Source organism: Mastigoproctus giganteus, chromosome 6 (genome assembly GCF_048544385.1).
Source record: "Mastigoproctus giganteus isolate SK-2022 chromosome 6, ASM4854438v1, whole genome shotgun sequence".
NCBI lineage: Eukaryota > Metazoa > Arthropoda > Arachnida > Uropygi > Thelyphonidae > Mastigoproctus > Mastigoproctus giganteus.
Genome location: NC_143580.1, coordinates 58738751 through 58760131, shown reverse-complemented (window position 1 = coordinate 58760131; position 21381 = coordinate 58738751). Strand labels below are relative to the sequence as shown.

At 38.9% G+C, this 21381-nt stretch overlaps 1 protein-coding gene across 1 annotated transcript in view; it reads left to right on the top strand.

The window, feature by feature from the left end:
* The window catches only part of LOC150084324 (AP-1 complex subunit sigma-2-like), a 159651-nt gene extending 138924 nt beyond the window's left edge, over nucleotides 1-20727 (top strand). The window contains exon 5 of the mRNA XM_090375171.1: nucleotides 20637-20727. Within this exon, the coding sequence (XP_090231297.1) occupies nucleotides 20637-20675 (39 nt within the window). The 3' untranslated portion in view covers nucleotides 20676-20727. The remainder of the gene's footprint in view (nucleotides 1-20636) is intronic.
* The last annotated feature ends 654 nt before the right edge of the window (nucleotides 20728-21381 follow it).

Below are 21381 nucleotides of genomic sequence, written 5' to 3'. Positions count from 1 at the left end.
TATGCCCCTCAGGTACAGAATCTGACCAAAAGGAAGAATGTCATCAACATTTGAGCTTGCTCAAACCATTCAAAACATTTTACACCTGATTCAGATCACCTCACAGGTGCCTAGTCTCCAGACACTGCAATTTGCAGAACCTAAGTGTTCCTTGATAAGAACAACCATTATTTCATCTCATTGCAATTCTCTCATTACAGCAGCTCTACATCCTTTCTAAAATAAAGCCTCCAGACCTGTATGCAGTACGCAAGGTGTGGCCTGACCATTGACAAAGGCATAATCACCTCCTTCTCCCTGCTAGCAAAATTCCTGTATAATCATTGACGAGACCCCATGAGCTGCTCTTGCAGCCTTTCTACTATGCTCAAAAAAAGTTCATATCTGACTGCACAATTACACACACGTCTTTTTTATTTTCCACTGCCCTGAGTGTAGTGCCTCATGGTTGGTACATTACTCTGGGGTTACCCAGAGTAACTGCATATGGGTGGCAGTAACCCTCCAACCATATGCAGTACTTTGCATTTGTCAACATTAAACTTCGGTTGCCACTTCTCAGCCCATCTGCCCAACTTTTCTAGATCCTATTGCAGTAACATACTGTCATTAACAACCCTGCCAACCTTCATATTATCTGCAAACATAGACATTAAGTCTAATAGACCTTCATCAGTATCATTGAATAAAGAAAACAACAATGGGCCCAACAGAGAACCCTGGGGGACCCCACTAATAGCATTAGTCCACGAAGAGCAGTGTCCATTGGTTACCACTCTGTCTTATCCCACTCAACCATCCCTTTATCCATAGCAGCAACTTGCCCTTAATGCCATACTGCTACAATTTGTACAGTAGTCTTCCATGTGTAACAGTATCAAAAGCTTTCCTAAAAAAGTATATGATATCAAAATTATTTTTTACATCCAGTTCCTTTGTGACCACATCACAGTATCCAATCAAATTGGTCAGAGAAGACTTACCCTTAACAAACCCATGCTGTGTCTCAACTATAACTGCAGTCTTGTCTAGATGGTCCTGCAATGCTTCTTTAACCAGGGACTCCCTTATAGATCTGATTTTTTATTAGAGATACATTTGCACATCTCTAATCTGTTGGTGCTTCTCCTGAATCTAAGGATGCTCCTATTATTAAGGTATAAGGTTTAACTACCTCTTTTGCAGCTTTTTATAATATTATTGGATATTATTCCATTATTTCCATGCAGTAAATTGTCCTCTGACAATTTATAACCATCCTGTTGTATAACTATCCAATTTCTTCTCTGTCACTAAGCTCCTGCTTAGTGACAGAGAAGAAAATGTATTTCAAACTCATTATTTTATGTTGATATCCATTTTAGTCTAAGCCTTGATCAATATGTTTCAGTGGCTTCAATGATTACCTCTCTGAACACTTTCCATTTGGCATTTACACTTTTTTAACATTAGTTGGTTCCACTGAAAAGAGTTTAGAAAATGACTGAGCCCATTATAATCACCTTTTTGAAAACAAATATTGCTTCTCTTTACCCTTGACAATAGTTATTTTCTTTGAATAAATCTCACATTAATATACTATGATCACTACCACCTAAAGGTTCATTTACTTGAAGATTCTTAATACATGACAAATTATTGCTGATTAACAGATCAAGTATATTACTTTCGCTTGTCATCCCTCTAAAATGTTGATTTAGAAAATAGTTATCCAGAAAATCAAGAAATACTGTAGGATTTCAGGGGTATTTGAAATAAAATCAAAATTATTTTGTTACTTGTGATTTGTTTGAATCATGGAGATGCTCTGCTCTCACTGAAAACCAAGAGCAGAGTACTTGATGCTGAGAATTGCTTATGTTCAACTCTATCAATCTCACAAACCTAGCATGTTTTGAAGCTTGCTGACTTTTCATTGGCCTCTGTTAGTGAACTTGCTAGACCAAATAATATATTTTACGTAAATGAACATCTAAGCATTTTTGAAATTGAAATAAAACATCTATTTCAAAAATGTAGCAACTGTTCTGTTTCTCTAACTCCTAGAATTTTGTATAGACTGTATTAATGTGTAGAATTATTGTATATATTGCACTGCATGGGGCCAAGTTTGCCCTGTACAGTACAGGACTGAAGGGTATTTTGATGCAGCAGTTGAAATAAAATCAAAATCAGTTTGCTTTTCCTGAATTCAATTTTGATCATGATGAAACTTTCTTTTCTCATTGAAGTTGTCTCAGATATTTAACTAATGTAGTGGATTCACCTATTCTAGTGATGCTGTTCAATTTAAAAAGATATTAGCAACTTAGGCAGAGTCACAGATAATGATATTTGTCTCGAAGCTGAACATAAGCTCAAGCCTTTGCACCAAGTACTTGGCAGTTGGCCTTCAATAAGAGTTTAGTCTGTGTCTTAACTAAAAGCATCACTTCCTGTGCACCTCCGTAGCCAGGTGGGAAAGAGCAGCAGTGCATAGCACACGCTTCTTGATTAGACCGGGGTTCGAGCCCGTCACCACCAAATATGGAGGATGCGGAAAGGTCAGGGAATGACCACCGCATCTCCCGGAGCAATATGGCCTTAGTTGCTAATGCTCCTAAAAACCAAACAACAAACAACATCACTTCCTGTCCCCACCCCTTCGGTTGTCTGCCATTTCAGTACACCTAATCAACATATTCAAATTTTGCATCTACAATATCAGAGTGACACCAAGTTTCTGTTATAACTACCACATCAACATTTAATGATTTAACCAATACTTTCAACTTATCAAATTTATTTTCTACACTCCTACCATTGGTGTTTAAACAAGTCTCCTGTTTTTCATGTTTTTAGTAACTTAACAGCCCGTACAATTTCCAGTCCCATATAAACACCCAGTAGATCTTGTAATGCTTCTTCTCCTGCTTTTCAGATACTGCATGCCACAATAGAAGAAATGCTAGAATCATTTCCATCTCTGCTGATGGCTATTGTTTAGTCTGCATCCCCTAGCCCAAATTAGCAGTTTTCCAACCCACATAACACTACCTCAACAGCATCAGCCAGTATCCTTGCAGCTCTTCTGTTCAAGTGTATCCCATATCTATAAAAAAATAATCCCTTCTGTTAAAGACTATTCTGAGAAAAACTGTACGCCATGAGTCATGTATATTCTCTCCATGGCCAGACTGTTATCTGCTTATGTCTTGACAAAGTTCTGAACGCATTAAAATTCAGCCCTGGCTCATGACTTTTTTCAACATCACCACATACTTATTAAGTAAAGCCTCGGTTGCCTGTTCTTAAAAACATTAGTGCCAACATATATAACAATATTACCTTTTTCGCCCTTCAAAGACAATAATTGTTCTCTAACATCACCAACTTTTGCCCTTCACCAACTTATTCTACCTATAAAAATAGGTGGAATAGGTTGAAAGTTTATTCCTCCAACAGTCTTCAAAAATAACTACTGACCCCCCCCCCACATATGACCAGTGCATCCTGCTCATGATAGTACTGCTATACAGGCACATTCATGGGGACAGGCTGCAATGTTAAGGTGGGCAACTAAGTACATATGAGTCTGCTGAATAATTCATTTAAGGACAATGACTCTTTACTTTAACTGCTCAAATTCATCTGAAAAACCAATTTGGATCTATCTTTTTGGTTCTGCCTATTATCAGGGAAACGGGGAAATATATTGTGCAAAAAGGATGAGTGGAATATGACCAGGGTATGTTTGCCAAGAACAAAAGTTGGTGACATTGTAGAGTAGATATCGTTTAAGGACACAAAAGGTGATATTGTTTTACACATTAGCACTAATGATGTTAAGGGTAGGTCTGCAAACTTAACAAGCACAGGACAATGTTAAAAAAAAAGTTGCAAGTTATGGTTATATTTGAAAGTGTCTGCAATTCTGCCCAGACATAATAGTAAGCAATATATAGAGAACCTTGTCAATTAATTCAGCCCAGGAGAGAGTGTGTGCAAGGCTCATGGGCTAGAATTTTTCCTTGCATGGTCTGTGCTTGTTAACAGGAGAAACTGCTTCCACAGGGATAGGATACACTTAAATAGAAAGGTTGCAAGAATATTTGCAGATGCTATTGAGGCAGTATTAGGTGGATTGGAAAACTGCTAGCCTGGGGAGATGATACATGGATTAACAATAGCCACAGGCAAAGGTGAAAGTGATTCTTGTGCTGTTTCATTGAGAACGTGCAGCAGCCTAGAAAGCAAAGTACAGTCCTTAGGATTTCAAGGCCTGCTGTGGGTTGTCATGGAACAAGGAAATACATGGGCTGTGTTAGGATAACTAAGAGTAAGATCAGGTGCATGTATACTTGGATGTACACCAATGCTAGGAGCATTGTAAATAAATTTAATGCATTTGAAGTTGCTAGTCAAGTCATCAAATGCAGACATTGTTCGGATATCAGAGACATGGTGTCATTCAGGCATAAGGGAGACATAATTTGAATATGGGGAGTAAGTACAATGTGCACAGAAATAAGAGACAGAATTGGAGAGGGGTAAGGGTTATACTCTTAGTTAAGCATATTAAATATAAGGCAGTGCATCCAGTTGACACAGAGGGCCAGTGAAATGTTGAGTCAGCATGTTACACCAGAAACATAAGAACTGAGAAAGCAGAAATGTGAGTAGGAGTGTGTTATAGGCCTAATGATTCTGGTGACTACAATGAACAAATGTACAGAGAAATAAAGTGAGCCAGTAAATCAAATATTTTATAATGGGGGATTTTAATTTTCCAGGTATTGACTGGAACTTGTGAGTTGGTCACTCACACACTAGCAAGACTTTTGTGGATTTACTGGATGACTGTTTTTGACAGCATGTTAGAGAAGCAACAGGAGAAATCAATACTCTTGACCTGGTTATCGGTATCAATTCTTCATGCATTAAAGATGTGCAGGTAAAAGACCCACTGGGTGGCAATGATCACAATGTGTTGATGTGGGATTTACTTAAAGACATAACTACTTGTCAAAGATAAAGGGAAAAGCTTTTGCTTTCATGAGGATAACTAGAGTGGTCTCAGAATATTTTTAAATTCTATACAGTGGGACCATCTGATGATATTACCAGCAGCAAATTCTAAGCTGTTCAAAGGGAAGCATTCAGAGAAATAATTATAGAAATTACTAGGCTTTTTATACCAACTAGGAAATACCATTCAAAGCTTAGACCTAAATGGATGTCAGATTAACTAATGAAACATGTGGCAGAGAAGCAAAATTAATGAGATACATATAAATTATCAGGTGATACAGAAACTATGGTAGATAAAAACTAGTCTGCAACCAGATCACAATGGAGGTTAGGCAAGCCTAAGCAGATTATGAGAAATCTTTGAAAAAAATGATAAGAAAAACTTTTATTTATATGTAAACACTAGAAGGAAGAGGCTGAATCGCACTGGTCCACTTGATATCGGTGGTTCAACCGTTGATGATTCTGCTCAGGTTGCTAACAAACTGATTAAGTATTTTGCATCTACATTCACAGATGAGGAATTATTTAGAGAAGTGGATGCCAGAAATTTATCAGACTCTAACAGGGAGCTGAATGATTTCGTAATAACTTAGAGAAATGGTTCAAGTTGAACCTAAGAAAGTCACCTGGATTAGATAGCATTTATTCAATTATATTAAGTGAGGTTATCAAAGCAAAGGAGGTAATCAAACCTCTTGCCATAAGAAAGCAGCTTTGGATTTAGGGGAAGTCTCGATGAGTAAATGTATCCTCAATTTACAAAGGGGAATCAAAGGGTGACATTAGTAATTACAGGCCTGTTAGCTTAACTTCTATTTCAGGTAAAATAATTGAGTCATTGGTTAAAGAAGTAATGCAGGACCATCTACATATTACTGCACTTATACTTGAGACACGGCATGGGTTTTTAATGAGAAATTATGTCTGACCAATTTTATTGGATATTAATGCAGTCACAAAGGAACTGCATGCAAAAAACAATTTTGATATTTCATACTTGGAATTCAGGAAGCTTTTGATATTGTTGGTAATGAGATTGGCAAAGGGGAACCAAGGTGTGTTCTTCCAAGAATGTAGTAGTAGTGATATTGTGCAAGGAAGCTTGAGGCTTATGCTGCACCAGCCAAAAAAAAATTTCCAAGTTACCCTGAGAGAGAGAGAGAGAGGAATCACCAAGACACAGAATGATGATATCTAGCTCAGGACCCTGGGTGTGCCGACCGGGTTAGCCGAGTGGGTAAAGTACCTGCCTGGCAACCCAAAGGTCGCGGGTTCGATTCCCGTCTCGGGCTTGGATCAAAGTACTGCAAAAACCTTTGGAGGTGCAATATGGCCACAGAAGCCGATGCGCCAACAACTACCAAATCAAAAAAAAAAAAAAAAAAACCCTGGGTGTACCAAGCCCATACTCACCAGATGTGAGCCCCTGGGGTTAAAAAAAAAAAAAAAAAAAAAAAAGCATCAGTTCGTTGGAAGACTAGACACCTGCAAGGTGATGTAATTGAAGTGTTTAAGGCTTTGAATGGATTGAGCTAGTCAATGCTGATGGTATTCTTCTTGCTCAGACTACACACATGAGAGGGGCTTAAATTCAAATTGAGGAAGGATGGCTGTAGAATATGTTGTTGTTTAATGGTTTTAAGACACAAGGGTGCTGTAGAATAGATGTATGTTTACCTTTATGTATGTCTGTGGATGGTTGATTGTTGGAACAAACTTCCATCTGTTGTGGAAGTTCATAACTTAAATAAATTCAAGAAGGAACTAGACAAACTATTGAAATATTGAAATGGAATTTTTTTTTGGCTGATGTTGTGTAAGCTTGCTTTCTTGCATCATTTTCCACAACTAATACTATTTTATCGAATGAAAAAACCTCAGAAAACAAACAGATATTTTCACTTATCAGCTGAGAGTAACTATACGACATACTTTATACAAAATTTGCTTAAAAAATTAAAATATGTACTTTGATCCAAATAACTTGCCAGTATAACAAAGACTACAGAAAACTGTACTTGCACACAAATTATGAAACTGGAAAAAAAACAATCCAAAATGGAAAATATATGTTACACAGTATTACCAATAATTGTGCTGTGCATACAAGCAAATGTATTTAATTATAATATATATAACTGCACAAAAAAGGACAACCCTCCTGTAGCTGTGAAATTGAAGATGGTTTTATTCAGTTCATATCAAATGGTGATACTGTGGATAAAAATGATAGCCTCTGTTCGAGGCTATATTTACTGGGATGTTATGGTGCAGTTGATTCATGGCCAAAAGGTTGCTGGGATCCCAAACAAATGAAATTACTGTTGGTACAGTTCTACCAGAACCTTATTTTTAGGACTTCTAAAATTATGTACTCAAGTTCCAGAAATTACCTAAATCCAGCTTTGATTATGAATTAAGGATATGAGGGTAGGGCTAAATGGAGAAAGATTTATCTTTTGCTTGATGGGCACAAATGATATATTGTAGTTATAATTTATTCTAACTCCAATATATAATGTATATAATATAGACATTAGTTTCTAAATTAATGTACGTTTCGATTCTTCAGAATTAAACTACTTTTCCTCCATGTAGTGAAGTGTTTAATTTCATAATTTTCAAAAATGTTCCACATTATTGGTTAGTTCACCTTTCCCAGTATTTACACAAGGGCATATATTTCCTGATGCTTTATTTTTTGTTAAAAAATTGAAAAAGGAAGCAACCATATTTTCAGTGTTCCATGTAGTGCTTCACTTTCTTTCCCTAATCTATAAAGAAGTATACTATTCTACCAAAAGTATTGAACACCACTGCACTTAAAAAATTACCCCTTTTAATGAGCAAAATAAGTGTTGTTGGGCGGGCCAAAGTCAAATAGGGGCCCCCTTATTGGGGGTCATTATTATTGAGCATAGTATTACAATTGCACCTATAATATTTCCGAGTATTACTAAGGGGGACTGTGGTGCAACTAGCCAGTAATTGGAATGCTGGTGACAGGAGTAATGTGTCACAACACACAGTACACCGAACCCTGTTGAAAAAGGCTGCATAGCCACATGCCGCTCTGAGTCTCCATGCTAACCATGGTTCACTGGTGACAGCACCTACAATGGGCATGCGAGCATCGAAACTGGACCCCTTGAGTGATTGGAAGAAGGTCATCTGGTCTGATGAATCACATTTCCTGTTGCACCATGCAGATGGCCGGGTATGTGTGCGTCGTTTACCTGGGGAAGTGATAGTGCCTGGATGCACTGTGGGACGAAAACAAGCTGGTGGCAGCGGTGTTGTGCTCTGGGTGATGTTCTGCTGGGATATCCTGGGTCCAGTCATCCATGTACAGGGCACTCTGACATCTACCACCTACCTAAACATTATTTCTGACCAGGTACACCCTTTCATGGCAATGGTCTTCCCCTCTGATAGTGCTGTCTTTCAGCAGGATAATGTGCCATGCTACACTGCCCGGATTGTTCGAGACTGCTTTGTGGAACGTGAGGAAGACTTACAGGTATTTCCCTGGCCTCCAAATTCCGCAGACATCAATCCCATTGAGCATCTGTGGTGTGTGTTGAAACAGCAACTCCAATCTGCAGCATCTCAACCACGGACCTCACAGGAGTTAAAGGATCTGCTGGTTATGTGTTGGTACCAGATATCACAAGACACATTTAGAAATCTTGTAGCATCCATGCCTGGCCGGGCACGAGCTGTTTTGGCTGCATGTGGAGGACCAACATTATATTAGGTAGGTGAGAGTATGTTGTGAATATTTGTCTCATTGGTGTATATTGACAATGCTCAGCTTGCCCTGGGACAATTAATGAAGTAGCTATAGGGGCTTACATTATAAGATCTATACACCCATCTCAGTTGTTATTTGGATTTTAGGAACATCGGTGACTAAGGCCATGTTGCTCCGTGTATATTGTCTGCACGTGTTCTGAGGTCAGTTTTCTGGACGAAAAGCCCAAGTTACCTGGAGAAAAGACCATGCTACACTCACTGAAACCGACTAACTCAAAAATTCCTCTCGTCATCGACGGGATTCAAACTCAGCTCTTTTCCACCCAGTGTGGGGAGGACGAGAATCCTACAAACTGCTACTCATGAGGGCTTCCCCGCCTCGGTAAAGAATACCAAAAAGATGACAAAAACAGACATTTAATAACTTTTGAAAAACAGAACCTCACCTGGTATACCCAGATTCTAAGATCTGTTTACTATTCTGCATATCATTTTCATGAGATCTGTTGTATTTGTAGTGCAACAGACGTTTATTATAACACAGATGTGATGACTAAAAATGGAAGTGTATTGATTCTGCTGCACATCCACGAAAAGCAATATAGAAGTTGCAATTAAGTGATACCTTGATAGAAACTTCTCAACCAAAGCATTCTGAACAGCTTGAAGCTTCCTACCTTTGTTGGACTTCATATAAAAGCTTCTCCGCATCACTAACATCTCTAATGGTATCGGGCTAAATTCATCCTCAACACATGGTTCTTCTTGCTGCTCTGTTCCTGCATTTTTCTCAGTTACGGTTCTGCAATGGACCAAGTAAAAGGCAGCAAAAGCACAATGAGATCTAAACTAACATTAGCATTAGCATTAGTAGAGGCATATGATGCAAGAAAGCAAGGCGCCTCCGTAGCCAGGTGGGCAGGAGCAGCAGTGCGTAGCACGCTTCTTGATTAGACCGGGGTTCGAGCCCAAGACCACCAAATACGGAGGATGCGGGAAGGTCAGAGAATAACCACCGGAGCAATATGGCCTTAGTTGCTAATACTCCTAAAAAGCCAAACAAAACAAACAAGAAAGCAAGCTTAAATAGCATCAGCCAAAAAAACCCGTTTCATCTATCCATTCGCCCCAAAAGTTTATCTAGTTCAGCCTTGAATTTAAGCTGTCCACTTCCCAACAGATGAAAGTTTGTTCCAGCGCCCACTGACAAGGCAAATTTCCACGCAATTTTTCCACAACTGTTTTTTTTTCTATTTGAATCTATGTCCCCTCAGGTGATTAATCTGGGCAAGAAGAAGGATCCCATCAGCATTGAGCTTGCTCAAACCATTCAAGACATACACCTCAATCAGATCACCTCGCAGGTGCCTGCAATTTGCAGAACTTAAGCCTTTCTTAGTAGCTAACCCTTTGTTCCACTCACTAATCTTGTTGCCCTCCTCTGTAATGGTTCTAGCAGATCTGTATCCTTCCTATAATGAGACCTCCATACCTGTATGCAGTACTCAAGGTGTGGTCTGACCTTATAGAAGGGGATAATCACCTTATCCCTGCTAGCAAAATTCCTGTATATCATAGACAAGACCCATGAGTTATTTGTGCACTGTCTGCACTTCTCAAAAAACTATCTGACTGCACAATTATCCCCCGGTCTTTTTCATTCTCCACTGCCTTGAGTGTAGTACCTCACAGTTGGTATGTTACTCTAGGGTTACTACTACCCATATGCAGCACTTTGCATTTGTCAATTTTAAACTTCCAATTGCCACGTCTCAGCCCATCTCAACTTTTCCAGATCCTGTTACAGTAGCATTCCGTCCTTACTGTCATTAACAACCCTACCAACCTTTTTTATCATCTGCAAACTTGGACATTAAGCCTGATATACCTTCATCAATATCATTGATAAATACAGAAAACAATAATCAGCCCCGTTAGACACCACTAATAACAGTCCACGAAGACCCCAAAGAACTGTCGAAGAACAAATTGTTTAGTAATAGTAGCAGCAAATGATGCAAGAAAGTATCATGGAAAAAAATTTTCCCACATCACCTGCACATTCCTTCCAAAGGAAATGGGCAAGTCTAGTTCTTCCTTGAAACTTTCTGCAAAAATAGAAGGTTGTTCCAACAATCAATTACCTGCTGTCTGAAGCAAACCCACACATTTATTCTGCAATCATTCCTCTTTAATTTGTATTCATTCTCCCTCCGGTGTCAACAGCACTGAGCTTGTTCAATCCATTCAACTGTTAAACACCTCAGTCAGATAAGCTCACAGGTGCCTAGTTTCCAGATATTGCAATTTTACAGCAAAGCCATCAACAAGTTACCTGTTACCCAAGCTGATGAGATACGGGTTAGGGTTGCGGCTATTTTGAGTCAGACCAGGACAGCACATTCTAATCTCAGTCATAAACATGAAAGAGCATTAAGACAACTCAGAAAAGATGAGGATATCATAATGTTACCTGCCGACAAAGGCAGATCCACAGTGGTACTGAATAAGGATGATTATTGTGCAAAAGCTCTGGATCTTTTACAGGACAGCAACATATATAAAGTTACCCATCGAAATCCGTTAGTTGGTTTGGAGAGACAAGTCAACAACATTATACAGGGATGGCATAAGGCTGGTAAAATAACCAAAGAAGTTTATTGGTCTCTTCATGCCTCAGGTTGTCGATTACCTCGGTTTTATGGCCTCCCAAAGACGCACAAGGTGGGCATTCCGTTGAGACCTATAGTATCATTTGTGGGTAGTCCCACTTATGCTTTATCTGGATTTTTAGCTGGAGTCATCTCTCCTATAGTGGGACGCTCCAGTTTAGTAATCAGAAACAGCAAGGAATTTGTGAACTTTATAAGAAGCCAATCTATAGGTGAAGACGAACTCATGATTTCGTTTGATGTGGTATCCTTGTTCACATGTATCCCCATTGAACAGGGGGTGCATTGTGTAAGATCGGCCTTGGAACGAGATGATTGCTTTAGTGCTAGATCTTTACTAAGCATTGATGATATTTGTAAAGGTGTGGAATTTTGCCTTGCAAGCACTACCATGGTGTTTCAAAAAGTTATGTATAAGCAGGTCCATGGCACGGCCATGGGTTCCCCCATCAGTGCCATTGTGGCCAATTTGGCAATGGAGGAACTGGAAACTAGGGTGTTTCATCAGTTGAATTTCCCCATGCGCGAGTGGAGGAGATATGTGGACGATACCTTCACTATTTTAAAAAAGGGAAAGGAAGATGAGGTGCTCAATATGCTCAACAGCTTTTCCACATTTATACAATTTACCTCGGAGGTGGAAGAAGCTGGGTCCCTCCCGTTTCTGGATGTCTTGGTGAGCAGAGATGGATCTAGATTAAAAACAACGATCTATAGAAAGCCTATGTGCCGTGGCCAATTTGTTCATTATAGCTCAGCACAGGCTTGTCATCATAAGAACAGTGTAGCCAGGGCATTGTTGAATAGGGTGGGGACCCACTGTAGTACCCCTGAAGAAAAGGAAATAGAAATTTGCAAAGTCACGGCAGACCTCAGGAAATGTGGATACCCTCAGAGGGTCTTGGACAAATATATTCATAGGGTTGAGTCCAATCGTAGGGAGTGGCCTGCCCCTGTGGCTACTGCATACATTCCTTACTATCCGGGCCTTTCAGAACGTATTGTACGGGCATTGCGGGAGTGCCAGACTCGCTGTGTGCAACTTCCGGGTCGGAGGTTGCACACAGTGATATCCCAAGTTAAAGATCCCGTAGCCCAGGACCATACTAGCAATGTGGTCTACGAGATTAAGTGCCCGGATTGTGAGGAGTGTTATGTGGGGGAAACGGGCCGACGTTTAAAGGACCGTCTGGGGGAACACACGACCGCTATCAAGACTGCTAACTATGCGAGGTCTGCTGTGGCAGAGCATTTCTGGGAAAAGCAGCATCGGATCTCCCCTGAAGACGCGGTCATTACCGACCGCGCCCATGGATTTTGGGAACGCAAGTGGCTCGAGAGCTTGCGAATCGGTTCATCCAGTCACAATACTATTAATAGGGACAGGGGGATCCGTTTACACCCCCTGTTTGAGGCAGTTGTCCTCAGAAGGGATGACCGTTTCTGTTTGACACGCTCCCGAGCCACTTCCATTTCCGATACGCGCATGGAGAATGTAGATCATGTGTCTGATGATCACGTGCATGAGTGCCATGGACCGGCTACTTAAGGATGTGTTTTAGCACTGGTAGTATGCTGTTGAAGAAGGAGACGGCAGTTCTCCGAAAGCTCCAGATTGTATTGTTTTATCGCTTTTAACCTAGTTTATTTTAATTAATTTTATTGTTTTTAACTACATTTTAACTATAATTTAATCAGTGTTTTATTTTATTTGCATCATATTTCATTGTATATTATTTCATTGTATAGTAAATTTTTAGTTTAATTCCTGGCTGGTGTCTATCATTAATTATTATAGTAATAATCACCTTATCCCTGTTAGCAGTGTTCGTGTATAATTCAGGGGTGGCCAACGAGTCGATCAGGACGAATTTTAAATATACAGTCATCCCTCGATTTGTGCACCTTGTGCAATAAAATTTTTGAGATGGTAGATCGCGGCACATTTTGAAGGAAAAAAGTAGATCGCATCACAAATTAAGTTGGCCACTCCTGGACTGTATATCATTTTTCTGAAAAAAAAAAACCCCATGAGCTATCCTGGTAGCCTTTCTTCAGTACTAAGAGAACTTCATATCTGACTGCAGAATTACCCACAGGTCTTTTTCATTTCCCATTACCCTGGATGCAGTACTAATCTGGGTAAGTAGTGTTAATCTTGGATTATTGCTGCCCTGTGACTACTGCCCATATACAATACCTTGCGTTTGTCAATGTTAAACTTATCACACCAAACTGGCTCGTCACTGCTCTATCCACCCATTTAGACTATCTGTACTTCCTTCGATTTTATGCGTTTCTTAACATAACCCCTCCTTCCTATCCTATCTATTCTTTCTTACATATTGTACTTCCCAAATGCCATTTCTGCATTCCTTATATCTGTTTGACACCACGTCTCTGGTATCACAACAGTATTCGCCTTTGATGTCTTAACCAGCATTTAAAATTTATTTAATATACTCCTACCATTGGTGTACATGCAAGTATAAATGCGCCTATTCTTATTCTTAGTTATTTTAACACGGCCCATGTATTTAGTTGTTTCATGACTCCCAGCAGTTCCTGAAAAAACCCTAGCAACTTGCTTTCCGGGCTGCTGCTCATTCCAATAGAAGTAGTGCAAGAATCATTTCCACGTCTGTCTGCAACTACTGTTAATCTATTAGTCTGCGAATCCCCCCAAGCCAACAGTTTTCCAATCCACCTAACATTTCCCCGAGAGCATCAGCAAATATTCTTGCACCCTGTTTTTTTGTAGAAGCAATCTCTCCTGTTAACAAGCACAGACCATGCTAGGAAAAATTCTACCCCCATGAGTCCTGCACAATCTCTCCAGGGCCGAATTGATTGACAAGGCTTTCATCATTTACTCCCTCCTATTGTGTCTGGACAAGATTGCTGACACTTTTAAATTTAACCCTAACTCGCGACTTTTTTTCAACATTGACCTGTACTTGCTATCTAAATCCACAGATCTCCTACACTGAATGTCATTAGTGCCAACATATACAACAATATCACCTTTTGTGCCCTTAAAAGATATCTGCTCTACAACGTCTTCAACTTTTTCCCCTGGCAGATATACCCTGGTCCACCTATCCTCTTTGCACAATATATTTCCAGGTTCCCTGACAATTTGAGTCACCAACAATAACTAGTTCCTGTGGGACCAACACATTCGCCCTGAAGATTGCCACTGTGTAGCCTGGTGCACAAGTGAGATCTGGTGTTGAGTTTGACAGCTGAGAGCTTGATGGGCCCCCATTTTAATTCCTTCGAGAGCATCTAGCCTACTTGTCAAGCTCTCATAGATGCCCATCTGAACGCTGTTGGCGCCTATTTTCTTCACATTCTCTGCACCTAGCACGCACACACACACACACCCATAAAGACATCCTCCATGGCCAGATCATGTTCTGTTCGAGATAGTTCCGCAAACATGTCACATTTTGCACATATTTTTTGACTGTGATGAGTTGGAAAATCCCCCTTCAGTTCTCCCACGAACTACAACACTTTTGCTACTTTGCTGCTCTAGTCCGGGGCATGATTTCCGTTTAAATAGAAGTTAATTAACAATAAAAATTTATAAGATTTATAAATTTAATTGATTAATTGCCAGTACTATACTAAGTTAACAGATTCCTACTACAGTACTAAGTATTACGCTATCTAGGTTACTAAATAGTTACTACAGTACTGCGTATTATGTATTAGGCTATACGTATTACGTATGTCACGCGTAATTTAAATTTAGTTGTATCTGATGCAGCACATTTTTCAACAACAGCAGAATTATTTTTTGGAACATTACAAAAATTATAAGCGATTTGCGCTGATTCGCCCAGTATGTGGGATATTTTAAAGGCACATAAAAACTACTATGAAATCTCTACCAGAAACAAGAGGGGAATGAAGGAAAGATAAAAGCTATTGAAGCAGTATGATATCAGTTATGCGATATTACAACTGCATTAAATGAAATCAAGGAACAAGTCAAAAGAAAAGATGCAAAATTGCAGTCTGAAATACAAGGTTTGTTTTGTTAACAGAAATTGCTTCTTTTAAATTTATATTAAGTGTAATTGTTTGGTACGAAATATTGAGTATTATAAATAAAGTAAGTAAAGCCATTCAAAGTATTACAGTTGATATAAACACTGCAATTATATTGATAGAAGGTGCTCCTTAGTCAACTAAACGAATTTAGAACGTCAGGATTTAAATTGTGTATGGATAAATTGTGTAAGCTATATTACCAGAAGTATAGAGTAATAAAAAATCTTACTACTCTCTGACCAGAAGTGCTAGTTTCTAAAAAAAAAAAGGGGTTACCTACGAAACGTCATCAGATGAACGCTCTATTGGTCCAACCAAAAGGTCTGAAATGTGATTTTTTTTAATATAATGATCGCTATCCTTGGCTTACGAGAAAGATTTAATCAGATGAATGAAATATCCTCGGCTTTTCATTTTATTCTAAAATCAGAAAACTTCGTGAATTTATTTGAAAGTGCAATAAAAACAACTCGAAGGAATTCTCTGGCGAAGACGAGAGCAGCGACAACGATGCTAAAGGGTTACGTCAAGAAATCCAATCTTTACAGCTGTTTTAAAAGGTAAAATATTTGGTTGTTTTAATAATATTTTATTAAGAACTTTAAATTAAGTTTCGTAGATAAAAGATAATGAATTTGCAAAAGATCGCGTCACATAAAAATGATTTTATACCCAAAGAGTTAAAACTGGAACTGCTTCGCGGGGCTCATCATTGCTTGGCAACGAACTTCGAAGATTCTTCGTAAGATGGCTCTTCCATCAATAATCATCGATGAACGATAACTATTTCTAACACCCCCGCTTGATGAGGTGCACCTAGCTTCCAAAAAAAAAAAAAGGGAGGGGGTGAGTGGTTTACATGGGACAAATGTTCATTTTAACTCGGCACCACTCATATTTTTGCGGCGATTGACAGCGCTCGTTGGAGAATCTGCCACCTCTGTAGTCTCCTTTAAAAATTCAACATGGCCATTTCTTACTGCATCACGAATGAAATTATGTTTCACATCAATGTGTTTGGTGCATCCATGATGAGTTGAATTCTGTGTAAGGTCCAATGCACCTTTGTTATCAGTGCGGATTGGTCCAGTGTCCATAACGTTCTGCTCCTCGATCATCATGCTCGACCATAATGCCTCCCGCGTAGCATGGGCGAGTGCCATATACTCAGCCTCAGTTGTTGAATGAGCCACAGTTTGCTGTTTTTTACTTGACCAGCTAATCACTTAATTTGCCAACTTGAAAATGTATCTGCCCAAATTGAAACGGCTGAGGATTTCTTCTGTGTAGCTCTCTTGGTCCAAAGTAGTCTATCCCTTTTCTCGATATCTCGTGATTCGTATTTCAAGGCAATGATTCGCTTCGCCCAGGTCCTTCATCAGTTCAGCTAATTCTTGCGATTTGAATATACCATGAAATCGTCCACGTAAATTGCTACTATACAGATCTTGTCTTCGGCATCGAACTTTGCTTGAGTGAAACCGAAGTTACGTAATTCCTTATCCAGCTTCTGGTTCTACAGGTGTCCCGATTGTTTAAGACCATATATCGCCTTTTTTAGTTTGCAGTCTTCTGTTTGATTATGATGATTATGATTATTATTAGCATATGGTGCAAGGAAGCCTAAGGCTTATGCTGCACCAGCCAAAAAAGAAAAAAAAAAAGATTCTGAATTACCCAGAGAGAGAGAGAGAGAGAGAGAGAACAAGAATCATAAGGGAATCACCAAGAAAAAGAAGAATGATGATATCCAGCTCAGGACCCTGGGTGTGCCAAGCCCATACACACCAGATGTGAGCCCCTGGGGTTAGTGCCTTTGTCTCGTTTCTGTCTACCAAAAGGGTCAGGCTGCTCCATATAGACATCTTCGTCCAGTTTTGTTTTCAAAAATGCCATCACAGCATCCATTTAATAGATGTTCCAATCTAAAATGGTAGCCAAGGAAATTATATATCGAAGAGTCGTTTGTCGCACTGCAGGTGCAAAAGTTTCTTCAAAGTTGATGCCATAAACTCGCATGCAACCGTGCGTTGTATCGATCTGTATTTTTAACGTCGTCGTTTCGTTTAGAACCCACTTACAGGATGGACACGTTAGACACTTCCATAAAAGGCACCACCAGGATAGAAGTTCATATGCGAAGTCTATATCCTTTAAGTGGACTTGTCCACTTACAGGATAAATTATGATATTAGGGTCACCCGTAAATGATTAAATATTAATTTTGTGTGTAAATTGTGTGTGTTCTCTGGTCGATTTGCCTGTTTTGCTGGACGAAAAAACCCCAGCTTCTGGGGTAAAAACCTTGCTATCTATGTCTGAGACCGACTAACTCAGCCACTTAGAGGATATAAGTTTCTCACCCTTTCGAAGGTTGAACAGCTTCCAAGTACCTTTCTTGATGAATGAGTCATATTCCTTTTGCATTGCCTGCAGCCATTGCTTTGCGTCGCTGCAAGAAAGAGTTTCCTCAACGCTCTTCAGATCACCACTTGACTCAATATCTATAGTTGGAGCCATGACATAATGAACATATCTTCCTGGTAATTTACGCTCACGTCGCAGGTATTCTCGATTGGTCTGATTTCCTGATACTGTCGCTTTATTCGAGTCTGCCTTGTCGCTTTCATTTTTTAAACTAACAGAGTCCTCACACAAGGTCTTGTCCGATGATTCGATGCTCTTCTCACTGCTCGATTCATCGCTGTAAACAGATAGTAGTTTCTTTTTCTCCAACATCGTCTTCCTCTTTTGAAATCAAAATTTCCTTCTTTATTGGCGTCTGAGTACTCCTTGTTTTCTGCTGACCACTTCCAGTGTTACCTTCTTTTTCTTGAATGACAATCGCTGGCTCATTATCGTAAAACGGTTCATCAGGAACTCGTACGTTCTCGTCGACAAAGAAAAGGCTACAGACTGATTGTGTTGTGTATGGTCCATCCTTAAAAAATGAGGCAAAGGATATTTTTAATCTTTATGAGACAGGTTTATTTTATAATTTGCTGCCAAACAAAACATTTGCTGCTTGAGGAGTCTTGTCATGGTGAAAAATTAAGTAAACAAAGACTTGCTGTTTTGTTATGCTGCAATTCAGATGGCAGTACATCTGAAACTATGCCCAGTTGTGATTGGTAAGTTTTCCAAGCCAAGATGTTTTAAAGTAGTTAACCAACTTCCCTGTGATTGAGGCCAATAGAAGTGCTTGGCTTACAGTCAAAATTTTTCAGTCTTGGTTATCAAAATTGGACAGAAGAATGGTTTCAGAAAAAAAAAAAGGAACATTTTGATGCTTCTAGACCATTGTACAGCACATTCTACCGAGACACCTAAGTTGTCAAATATACGGCTGTTATTTTTATCCCCCAGTACCACAAGTTTAATGTAACCACTGGATCAAGGCATTTATAAACTCAAGAGAGCATATAGAGCTTGCCTGATAAGGTACTTGATCCGCAACATAGAAGGAGGGAACAATTTGCAGACAAATTGAAATGTCTTGGATGCTATCCGTAATTTTATTATTGATTGGGAAAGTATTACATCAAGTGTAATAATCAACTGCTTCAGAAAGAGTGGCTTTGGAGAGAACATCATCGAAAAACATGGTCCAACACACGAATGTGATAGCAACGGTGACGAATGGAGGAATTTGAAGGAGCATATGGATTTTGTTGGCGAATTTGAAGAGTTTGTGAAGGTGGATGATGAAGTTGCTGCCACTGCAACGCCAACACCAGAAGAGCTGCTGGGTACCAAACAAAACGATGTTTTTGTTACCAGCGAAAGTGAAGCATGCACACTGCCATCTAAAAAAAGTAAAACCCAAAATGCATTGAACATAGAGAATGCCTGCAGTAACGCTGATAAAGAAACAACTATTGCATTCGGTGTAATAATCTACAAATTCTTCGTAGTTAAATGCATATAGGACAAAACTGTGCAAACATTGGATTCTTTCTTTAAATCAGATTAATTTATTAAAAAGTTAATGATTTGTATGTCTCCTTTTATATTAAGATTGTAATTATTTTTACTGTGATACTAAAATACTGTATTTATCAAAATATATACTGTACAATATTTTCATTTCGTTAATATTGCTTCTCTTAGTTTATCTTACAGATAAAATAATCTTTAAAAAATGTTATTTCTATTACTGTATTGTTAGACAAGGCTTTTGTTTTTGTTTTAATTTATTTTTGATATTATTTATTATTATTCTTAGGTATACAGTATGTACCAAAAAAAAAAAAAAAAATTGACACTTGGGGAACCTCGTTATTTAATACGTGAAAATTTAGTTCCCTCGAACTTTGTATTAACAAGATTCCACTGTTGCGGCCAACGACCAGTTTTTGCTCGAATCCCTCTTAAAGTCACGTAAAAACCTAACCTGTTTTCACTAAACACAAATGAAAGTCAATTAAACAAGACTCCTCTTAATTTTTTTTTCCCAACGACTGGTTTTTGCTTGAATCCCTACCGAAGTCTTGTAAAAATCTAACATTTTTTTCACTAATCTAACATGTGCAATTAACAAATTCTTCGTAATTAAACACCTTGTAATTACAGATGCAGAGATGGGAAAAGAAAACTGAATTCATCAGTCCTGGCATACAGGCTTGTGGCAGCAAAAAACAACGAAACAGTTTACCTTCAGGATGGAACAGGATACAAGACAAACTCGGGACAATGCAAGGAACCACATGGCAAGCTAACCCAATATTAATTTTTGGATACTTACAGTAATTAAAAAGATGTTAAAGGAAAAATATGAACAATTTATGAATATTTCCAGTTTTCTTTAACTCAGGACGAAACGAGGTAACAAGCGAACATAACCAGCAGTTTATAATCAAACGTTTACATACTATAATAATCTTATTCAACCTTGGCTTTCTTTGCATATGTATCAGTCACATGTATTAATTTTTCTGATTATGCAATTGTAAATTAAATTCCGGCTTCCCCAGGGTGAAAAATAGTAATTTTAATTCCAATATTCGCTTCGCTCCAAGAAGTGAAACTTCTTAGAACGAAACTTGAAATTTTTGCCATATATATGAAAACCATTCAGCAGATCTCTATATAATTCTCACACTTTCTTGTTTTACTGTTTCTTTGGTTGTTTAGTACCACTCCTTTGGCTACCAGTTCTGCTCTTTTCGTTGAAGAGTTTCCGCTTTAGAAGAAGATGCACGCCATGAATCCTCAAGTGAGACTGAATACATGTTTTTGTCGGGAGTTGAACAAAAGAGGAGTAATTGAATGGTGTGTGTGTGTGTGTGTGTGTGTGCGCGCGCTTGACCTGATCAAAGTATGAATGTCCCAAGTGCGGAAGTTAGATGGAATTAGGTGAGAGAAAGGATAGTGGATGGCTATGAATGGAGGTGTTGAATGCGCATTATGTTAAAAGGTCGATACGAAAAGGGCTTGGTTCTCGGAAAGCAAGTTAGGAATGAATGAAGTGCTGCTTTTGACCTATTTTTGGGTACAAAAGACGCCTTGTGCATTTGTAATAAATGAATTGGGTGTGAGTTCCAAGACGGTATGTGATTAGAGGAGCTTTTGCTGGGAAGTGTGCGCAAGAAAGTGGTATGATTGGAGGCGTAGTAATGGTGGAAATAGACAAAAGCAAATTTGGAAAAAGAAAATATAGGAGTAAACGTGTAAATGGAAAATGGGTATTTGGTGGTGTTCAGCGTGGGTCTGTATGGTGTTTTTTTCAGTGTTGTCAAAAATATGAGTAAGGAGGTACTCTTAGACTTTATTAGGTCTTTCATTTTGCCTGGCACTACATAGTGTTGGATTTGTGGAAGGCCTATGATTGTCTAGAGGACGAAGGTTTTTGACATTTCACTGTGAACCACTCGCTGCA